This window comes from Pagrus pagrus (genome assembly GCF_965226575.1).
Source record: "Pagrus pagrus genome assembly, chromosome: 6".
Lineage (NCBI taxonomy): Eukaryota > Metazoa > Chordata > Actinopteri > Spariformes > Sparidae > Pagrus > Pagrus pagrus.
The window spans coordinates 1,099,014-1,108,744 of NC_140190.1; the positions used below are offsets into that span (position 1 = coordinate 1,099,014).

Here is a 9,731-nt window from a genome sequence, read left to right on the forward strand (position 1 = left end):
TGCGTTCGAGAACTGTCGGAAATATAGGTTTCCAGCACATGATAGGGGTTTGGATCGACGGGGAAAATGTGTATTAATCCCTTAATAACTGTAAAGCGAAAGCAAAAAATATAAATAATAGACTCTTCTTCTAGAAGACCCTATAAAGCAAATTTTCTGGTGCTCAATTCTTGTTTATACACCTTTTAAATGTTCTTTTTTGTTATTTGTTGATTTCCTACAGTGGTTTTGCTTTTCGTTCCCACTTTAGAGGTGCTATAAATGCACCCTTTATTTTAACAAGTTGTACATGTCATAAAAACACAATATATAGACACAGGATTATCATTTGGTGTATTTTAACAATATTTTAAGACCGTTTTGAGCTTGGCAGTTCGTTCAAGCCAACTACTTTGTATATGTACTTAAAAATAACACATACATGTTACTGAAATAAGACACTCATCTTACCATGTAATTAGTGGATAAACATCACCGCTTTGTTCGTTTTTCCATCATCATGCGCTTTAGACTAGCAGAATTCCCATTTTTCGGATAGTTCTGAATGCATCCTCCTGTCACGTGACAGAGTCAGACATGGCGGCCTCCCGGAGACGGCTGGTTTGTTTACGCTCCGGGATATGGAGCCTCTTATTTTACTGTGTTTACTCTCATCTGAAGCTCGTCCTGGCGGAGGAGGTGGACGGCTGCGACACCTTAAGACTCGGACAATATCCTTTAATTGCTGTTTATTCATAAAACTCATATTTAACAGGAGATAATTCACCTGAAGCACGTCGCTAACGTTAGCAGCTGCTAGCTTAGCAGCTTGTAGACTAAACTTTAACGTTTCCTACATAAATATCAGCTGTGTGATATACAATAATGCAGCCATTTTGTATTATGTGCTGTTTGACTTCAGGATAATGATCTGCTGTAAAGATATGAAGCTGCATGTGAAGGTTTATAAATCGTTTAGCATACGGAAGTCTTTTAATCTCTCATTTATCCCTTAAATCCACAATAACTTCCTGTAGCTACACATGTGTGACACTGTCATTTACAGTCCAGCTTCACTGATGTCTCTGTTGTGTTGACTATTAGTCTCAGTCAGAGAGGTTAATATAAATACTGAACTGTCACTTCACCTCTCAGTTTTGAACGTCTCTATATTAAAGGGCTATTCTGCCTTCTTCACCCAAATGTTAATCCTCAGTGGTTTTGTCATTGAAACATCAGTTCAGATCTGATATCACAGTGACGCTTCAGACAGACAGGAACACCAATATAATACATCCACTGAACACAAACATGTCAAACGTTGAGCATTTCTAACAGAATAATCACAACTTTGTTTTTACTTTTATAGGAATTATTCCTTTAATGTAATAACAAGAGACAAACTCTTCCAGGAGTGTTTTAACTCTAAAATCAGCTGATGCCAGAGGAAACAGCCAGCTGCTTATTAATGTTTTAAAGATGCATTATGTGGGTTGGAGACACTATAGATAATAGCACGGTAATATATGCATATCATAAAGGCTTTTTGCAATAACATCTTCTTAAAAGAAATTCTGAAACATTATGAAAACCACATAATGTTTGCATTAAGTCATTATAATCACAGTAAGCACAGTAATGTTAATTCCACTGAAGAAAGACTTGATGTCCTCTGCAGAAAAATATGTGTGTGTATGTATATAAACTGTAATGAGTTGGAAAATTTCAGCGTATCAGATGTCAACAAAGTGTAATCATGCAGCTGTAGTGGTCACCTCCCTGATGACTCTGCCAGTGACAGTCTCATGTCGTCATCAAATTAAACAATCAGCAACAGGGAAATAATGTCTCCAATTTAAATTTAAAAAGACGATAAAAGGGATTTAAAGGCAGGAATGCGACATAAGATTCATAATGACGTGATCATCAGTGTTAAATCACCTGAAACTAACAGTCGTGTTTTTGTTTCCTCTGCATGAGACTTTTATGTCTGCAGAGCGAGCAGCTCCTAAGTCTTTGACCTTTTACAGAACGATGTAGAAAATGAATTAACACAATCAGTGAAATCTACAAACAGTCTAAACAAACATTGTTTCACTGTCATGTTTCATCTCACCTGATATTTAATCGTCTCGTCATCGTTTCACCTGCAGATAAAACGGTTCATGTGTTGGCATCAGTGTTATAATGACACAAACATGACTAGATTTAAAATACCTTGAAAATTCTTGATGTTCGATACCATGACCGATACAACAGGGAGAAATTGAAACTTTGAAGGCATAACATTTTAGATTTTTATTTAACGTCTTGTGAGTTGAGCACAACAACATCTCAGTTACTTACTTCTGGAGGAGGCGGGGCTACGCTGGCACTGCAGCGAGGGGTGCAGCTGGTACCGGTGTATCGATAGTTACTGCAGAAAAAAAAGTATTTAAACTCTGTGAAATATTCAGAATTTATGTTTTTTTATTTTTAATCAATATTTTCAACAACACTAGTTGGCAGGCGTCATTTCTACATGTGGCCTTCTGCTAAGAGAAGTGACCCCTGACTGATTTAACACACTGCAGCAGCTCCCGTCAGTCTGTCCTGTTGTTCTGATGTTGAGTCGGTCAGCAGCTGGTTTGGACTCCTTCACTCTCCTCATGTATCTCTGTAAAGATCCAAAGATAGATGAAGCCACTCAGGAGCCGGAGAACTGCAGGGACATGACGGCCTGGGGTGAGTGAGACACCACGTGACTTCTTTCTGACAGCTGTGATGATTCTGAGGTTTCATCTTCATTAGTCTGTGGACTGAAAACGTTTGAGGACTGAAGAAGCTGGAGGAAAGATTTTCAGTCCTGATGGAGACGTTAAAACAGACGGCTCAGTTCAGACTGAGGAGCTGATGATTAGTGACTTGTTTCTGTGTGTGTCTGTTGTGTGTCCAGCACAGTTTCTATACGATCTCATGAGCTGCTGGTGAGACAAGTTTATTTCTAAAGAACCTTTCAACCAAATTAAGATATTCAAAATCATAAAGACAAAATATAAAAGATGAAAAATTAGATTTTAAAAGAGTTGAAAATAAAAATGAGCGAAAACAGACAGACTGAAATCTGCTAACCAGCTTCTGTTCCTCTGATCAACTGACTGACAGCTTCAATAGTCTACCTGTGTGTGTGTGTGTGTGTGTGTGTGTGTGTGTGTGTGTGTCTGTGTGTCTGTGTGTGCGCGCTCAGTGGAGTGCCTCCCAGCTCCAAACATCAGCTGTCGGCTCTCTAACGGGACGGAGTTCAGGTTCAGTGGGGAGGAGGTGGGCTTCAACAAAACCATCCCCTGCAGGAACGTGTAAGTGCTCACAGACACACAGACACACACACACACACACACACACACGCACACACACTCACACACACACACACACACACACACACACACACAGACACACACACACACACACACACACACACACACAGCATCAGCTTCCTGTGGAAAGGATAAGCTGTCGGCTGCAGGGTTGTATTATCAGATTTTTGTTATTTCATTTTAGAACATTTAAACTGAACTTTGACTAAAACATTAACATGAAAATGATTCTCATGATCTATATTTTGATTGATTATGATAACTGATCGTCTCATTGATTAGTCTGATAATAATGAGTCTATTTCCTCTCAGGAGCGGTTATTCCTACAAAGTAGCTGTGGCTTTATCTCTGTTTCTCGGCTGGCTGGGAGCGGACCGCTTCTACCTGGGATACCCTGCTCTAGGTGCACGCACACACACACACACACACACGCACACACACACACACACACACACAATACATTTGTCAGATATAAAGTCAAAGCTAAAATTTCTTCATTTTCACTTTTGTTGGAAAAAGGAAAAAGCAACGAGTTATTTGTCTTCGTTCTCCTCGCTAACATTTGTATGAAATTTGAAACTTACTTGTCCCTGAGACTAAAGTTAACTGTCACGTTTAATAATCTTTATTTGTTTATTTGTTTAATCTTAATTGAGGTAAATGAATCAGAACGAGGACTCAGAGTGTCACAGATGAAAAGCAACAAAGATTCTTGCTGTTTTCAGGATAACTGAAGTCTTTGTTTGCACTTCAGCTCACAAACGTCTTGACTCACTGTTAAAATGTAAAAAGTTACATTCTTAATTTTGAAGTTGTGGTTTTAGGATTCAGTCAAAACCTTTGTGACACCTCCATTAACCTCCCGTCACACAAAAACAACAGATTATTATTGTCAGCTTGAGTTGTGTCTAACTTTAGCGGATCACAACACGTCAGACTCTCCACTTCAGGATGAGACCGTACCTTTGTTACCATGACGATGCCTCGTAAATCTGTGTTTGTAGACCAGCTGCCGTCCGTAAAAACCTTTACTTTGTTGTAACACACGTTATGAAATGGCTGAGATGCTCTACTCCACATCGCCCTTCCTGTCATGTTAGTACGTTATAGTACTTGTGCGTTGAAGGCTTTAAAGGCAGAGTTCACAGACCAGACGAGAAGACTCCTTCAGTTGTGTCCTTCCGCACCATCGCACAACCCGGCATTAATCGCAGCAACATCTGAATTCAGCCGTAAACATGATTTCTCCTGCTGGAGCTGAACTCTCAGGAAATTGGCGTCGTCGTCCTTTAACTGTTTCCATATTTCTGTGGTTTTTGCAGCCTGAATTCAATTAGTCTTTGTTTGTCACTGATCTACACGCAACAGACCATAATAACCCAAAGAATAACAGTTATGATTACCACAACAAGGATGAGTTATTATCAGCGGACTGAGGCCGCTCTCATCCTTCTTTTAATGAGACACCTGCAGTAACACAAAGGCTGCATGTGTGTCGCGGGGGGGGTTGGATGGAGGACAGCTGCACTGATGAACACCTGGCCTGATTTGGCACAGGTCGGTCCGGGCCGAGCCAAGCTGAGCCGAGCCAAGTCAGATTTCTTTCTAAAAAATTGATTTCGCAGGCGGATTGTTGGAGAGCGTCACAGAAACAATCACACCGACACAGAGAGGAACAGATCAGGAGGTTTAGCAGCGTAGACTGATGTCAGCGCCTCCTGCAGGCTGCAGAGGTCATTACAGCCACAACACGAACAGTTGCCTGATGGTTGTTTGAACGGAGAACACGGACAGTTCATCCTGCAGGTGGCGCTGCAGGAAAGAGAAGAGAGTCAGGTCTGCAGGGTTCATCCTCTGGAGAGCAGGAAGTCTGCACACTGAAGCTTTTATCAATTCAGACAATGTATTTATTTTGTTTTGTTTCAGGTTTCAGACGTTCTGAGTTTTATCTTTTTATTTTCATCTTTATCAGATATCAAACGTCCTGCAGGTGGCGCCACAGGAAAGATAAATATCGAGAAATATCGAAGGCCGACTGTTTTTCTTGGTTATTTAATTAAAAGTCCAAAAAGTTTCAGATGTCTTGTTTCATTTGATCAAAAGTCCAGAAGTCAGTTCAGTGAGATCAGAAGTTCTGTTCAGTTGTTTCAGCCTGAATCGTCATCAGAGTCCTCAGCTCTGAACTCGCTGAGCTTCTTCACTATCAGTGATTAATAATAATAATAATATTAATATTAATATTAATGGAAACTTTGGGTTCAGCTTTTGAATCTTGATTGATTTCAGACTTTTAGTCTTTGGGTGTGATTTTACTGAGAAACATGAAACCTGGTTTATTTCTGTCAGTTTGGATGAAACTTTATAAAAGTTTATTATTTTAATAAGTTCATAATTAATAAGTTTAGTGATTTTAAATGTTCTTTGTTTAACATGGACTCTCTGTGTGTCTCAGGACTGCTGAAGTTCTGTACTGTTGGTTTCTGTGGAATCGGCACTCTGATCGACTTCATACTGATCGCCATGCAGGTGAGTCACAAACCAGACAGGTACTGGTCAGGTTCTGGTCAGGTTCTGGTCAGGTTCTGGTCAGGTTCGGGTCAGGTACTGGTCAGGTACTGGCCAGGTTCTGGTCAGGTTCTGGTCAGGTTCGGGTCAGGTACTGGTCAGGTTCTGGTCAGGTTCTGGTCAGGTACTGGTCAGATACCGGTCAGGTTCTGGTCAGGTTCTGGTCAGGTTCTGGTCAGATACCGGTCAGGTTCTGGTCAGGTTCTGGTCAGATACTGAAAATACATGTTGAATTGTTTGCGCAGAGTGTGACTCAACTTAGTTTTAGTGTAACTAATGTAAAAACAGCTGCTGCTTTAAAAACTGAGAACATCTGTAACGATACAGAACAAACAGACTGAAGAGCTGAGACACACACACACACGCACGCACACACACACACACGCACACACACACACACGCACGCACGCACACACACACACACACACACACACACACACACACACAGACACACTCTGGTTCTTGTGTCATGTCCTCTTTAAGAGTGACACCTGTGATGAAGAGTTCCTTGTTTCCCAGAGGATCCATTTCAGCGTGGCACGCGGCGGCGGAGCAGCCTCATATTTTAGTGGCTAACTGCCCGGCGGGGGGAAAGACCGGCGAGCCTGATGAATAAACAGGCGTCGACCTTCTGATTATTATTTACGTCCATCCGTGGCGCAGCGCTGCGTCTCTCTGAGGCCCTCAGGATGAATGATGCTTCCAGAAGCTCCTAATGGACTCTGAGAGGACGGAGACAGACGGATGGAGCGAGGGAAACGGGAGGTGAAGGGACGAATCGCTCCTTCCTGTTCAAACGTTTTAGATAATAGAAGCTGGAGATCCATCACGGGAAGGTGTGGAGCGGACCGACAGGCGATGGATGGTCGGACTGAACGTGGCGCTTATCGGCCATGTTTGACGGATCAGGGATTTTAAACCCAGGAGTGACGGCAGTTAATGTAAACATTAAGCCAACAGGCGGGAATGTTACAAACTGTTGGGTTTAAGTTATTCATGTACTCAGAAAAAGTTTGTGAATTTCTAAAGCTTTTATAAAAATGTCCCCAACAATAAGGCTGCAACTCACGATTCATTTTCAGTATCGATAAATCGCTGAGTATTTTCAACTCGATCAGACGTCCGGTCCGTTCATCACAGTTTTAGTTCATTTAGAGCTGCAACAATCTGAATGAGCGATTGTTTCAGATAAAAGTCTCCGTTCTGTGATGTCAGCTCGTTAATGTGAATATTTTCTGGTTTCTTTCCTCCTCTGTGACTTTAACTGAACGTCTCTGTGTGGACAAAACAAAACATCTGGGGACGAAACACTGATCAACATTAAATCGATTCATCAACAGATGTCATGTCTGCTCTCAGAGGTGTTCCAGTCTGATCGGAGTCCTGGTTTATGTTCTTCCACTCTGCGTGTTAACATCATCTCCCACCTGTCTGTGTGTCAGACGTTACCTGTGTCATGTGTTCTGTCTGCTGCAGATCGTGGGTCCAGCTGACGGATCAAACTACATCGTGGATTATTATGGTGCCCGACTGACCCGCCTGTCCATCACCAACCAGACCTACAGGAAGCCTCACCTGCCTCTGTGAACACACCTGGACACACCCACGGGACGCTGTGAGTTCAGAAAAGACTTGAGGTTAGAATCAGAACCATCTGATTTGTTGTGACGCTCTGAAACATAACTCATAACTAATGTTAGAGGAACAAGTTCAGCTCTACTGCTGCTGTTTCACTGTGAAGCTGCTGAAATGTTTTGTGGACGATGAAACTTCACCTGACTTTCATCATCATGGAGGGAGGAGATGATGACTGGCAGTTTTTGGGTGAACTGTTCCTTTAATTTTGGCAACAAAGCCTCTACAGTGATGTGGAGCTGCAGGAAGTTCTCTACTTTAATCAATACAGCTGTCTAATCAGACCGAGTGACCAACAACTCCAATCATGAAACTACAACCCCCAGTGTCCTTTAAAGACTCCAGGCCATTTCCTCCCAGAGTGCACGGCGTGTAGCTCGCGCTGCCTGCTCGCTCCCGGACAGATCCGCTGAGACGCTGCAGCCGCTGATGTGCAGTTTTCACAAAACAGAAGAAAGAAACGGCTGCAACGTTAAAGAAACATCCAGAACACAAAGACTGGACCTCCGGATCCTCCCTGTGATCCAGAACATGTCAGAACTGATTCAGAGAGTTAAACTTCACAGTTCAAGGTCACACACACACACACACACACACACACACACTCACACTCACACGTGTCTGAGCACAGATCAGTTAAATATCAGAGTGCAGAGTCAACATGAGGAAAGTCTCTGAGGGATTAAAGAAGCGACACCAGCAGGAGTTCGATCCGGTTTTGTCTCATTCGCAGTCGTCGAGCGTCGGCTGGATTTTTCTTTTGTATTTGTGTTCTGGACTTTTTCCTAAGTGACCGCGGCGGCAGCAGAACTGAAGTTACAGGCTTCTCACTCGGGTCACTTACGGAGCAGCACGCAGACCGTTGGCATCAGGCTAGCTGCTGTGTTTTGGTACCGAGGTGGATCCAGGTCCAGATCCATGTTTAATCTAACCGTCTGTCTCGCTCTCTCCTCAGGTCGGTCACAGAGACGACTGCACCCGACAGAAGAAACTGTTTCTTTGTCCCATCACTTCAACTTTATCGACACACCGACTCTGAACATCAACAATCAGAACAGTGAGAGAATAAACGTGACATTTATTCAAACCTGCATCAGAATTCATTCACAGGCTCGTCCTGCGTGTTTCAGCCGGTTCCTGCTGATCAGGGTCAGAATCATCCATCACATTTTAAATTGATTTGATTGAGGTTTCACTTATTAAATCCACTTTTGTTCTAAAACTGAACTTTGTCACATTTATATCTGCACATCTGTCCAGCTGCTCAGACCTGTGTAATGTTTGTGTTTTGTTTAAAATGATTTTGTTGTAATAAATTATGATGTTTACGTGTTTAAGTTCTGATGTTTTTCCATGAAAAGTTGTAAATAAAGTTTCTTTACTTGTGAATCTACGTTTGACTGTTTATTAAACGTCACCAGTTTTATTTTGTGTAATTCTTTTAATTTTCTTTTAACTTTAATCATTTAAGTTCTGAGAAGTACAAACTTTACGTTCCTATATTTACTTCATAATTTCCATTTTATGCTACTTTACACTTCTGTTCCACAACTTTTATTCTTTTAACAATTTTAGTTACTTTGCAGATTCGGATTATTAATACAAAATGTAATCCACGAAGATATGATGATTTATTACTACAGGTTAAACTACCCAGAGGTACATAAAGTCATTAAAATATCTGCGTAATGAGCAATTTTTGGTTGTATAAGTTTACTAAGACTCTGATACGTCTGTACTTTTGATCAAGTACTTTGCTCTTTGACTACTTTCACTTCAGTATTTCTTCAGTTTTCAGTCTCCTGGTTCATCGTAGCATCAGTGTCTCTGATAATTAATCTCATTACTTTAATTCACATTATGTTTTCTTTGAGCAACATGAGATGTCAGATCCAGAGACCGGCAGATTACAGAAATCTTTATATCATCAGGAGGAGACGATGACTGAGCCTGACTTTATATCATCAGGAGGAGACGATGACTGAGCCTGACTTTATATCATCAGGAGGAGACGATAGCTGAGCCTGACTTTATATCATCAGAAGGAGACGATGACTGAGCCTGACTTTATATCATCAGGAGGAGACGATGACTGAGCCTGACTTTATATCATCAGGAGGAGATGATGACTGAGCCTGACTTTATATCATCAGGAGGAGACGATGACTGAGCCTGACTTTATATCATCAGGAGGAGAC

The 9,731-nt window shown here is 41.6% G+C and overlaps 1 protein-coding gene across 2 annotated transcripts; it reads left to right on the forward strand.

Annotated features, from left to right (window-relative positions):
* Positions 1 to 561: 561 nt before the first annotated feature.
* Positions 562 to 8,926, forward strand: tm2d1 (TM2 domain containing 1; the record flags this gene model as incomplete). 2 transcript variants are annotated; one of them, XR_014622732.1, is made up of 7 exons in its annotated part: positions 562 to 710; positions 2,630 to 2,703; positions 3,206 to 3,314; positions 3,645 to 3,736; positions 5,786 to 5,859; positions 7,375 to 7,535; positions 8,489 to 8,926. XR_014622732.1 is itself a non-coding variant. In XM_084354646.1 (7 exons), the coding sequence occupies 6 exons, from the start codon at positions 577 to 579 to the stop codon at positions 7,483 to 7,485; spliced, it is 594 nt and encodes a 197-aa protein (XP_084210772.1). In that variant the 3' UTR covers positions 7,486 to 7,513; positions 8,489 to 8,926. The 2 variants fall into 2 exon arrangements, 1 of the variants encoding a protein (XP_084210772.1); XM_084354646.1 differs by having other exon boundaries at positions 577 to 710; positions 7,375 to 7,513.
* Positions 8,927 to 9,731: the final 805 nt, after the last annotated feature.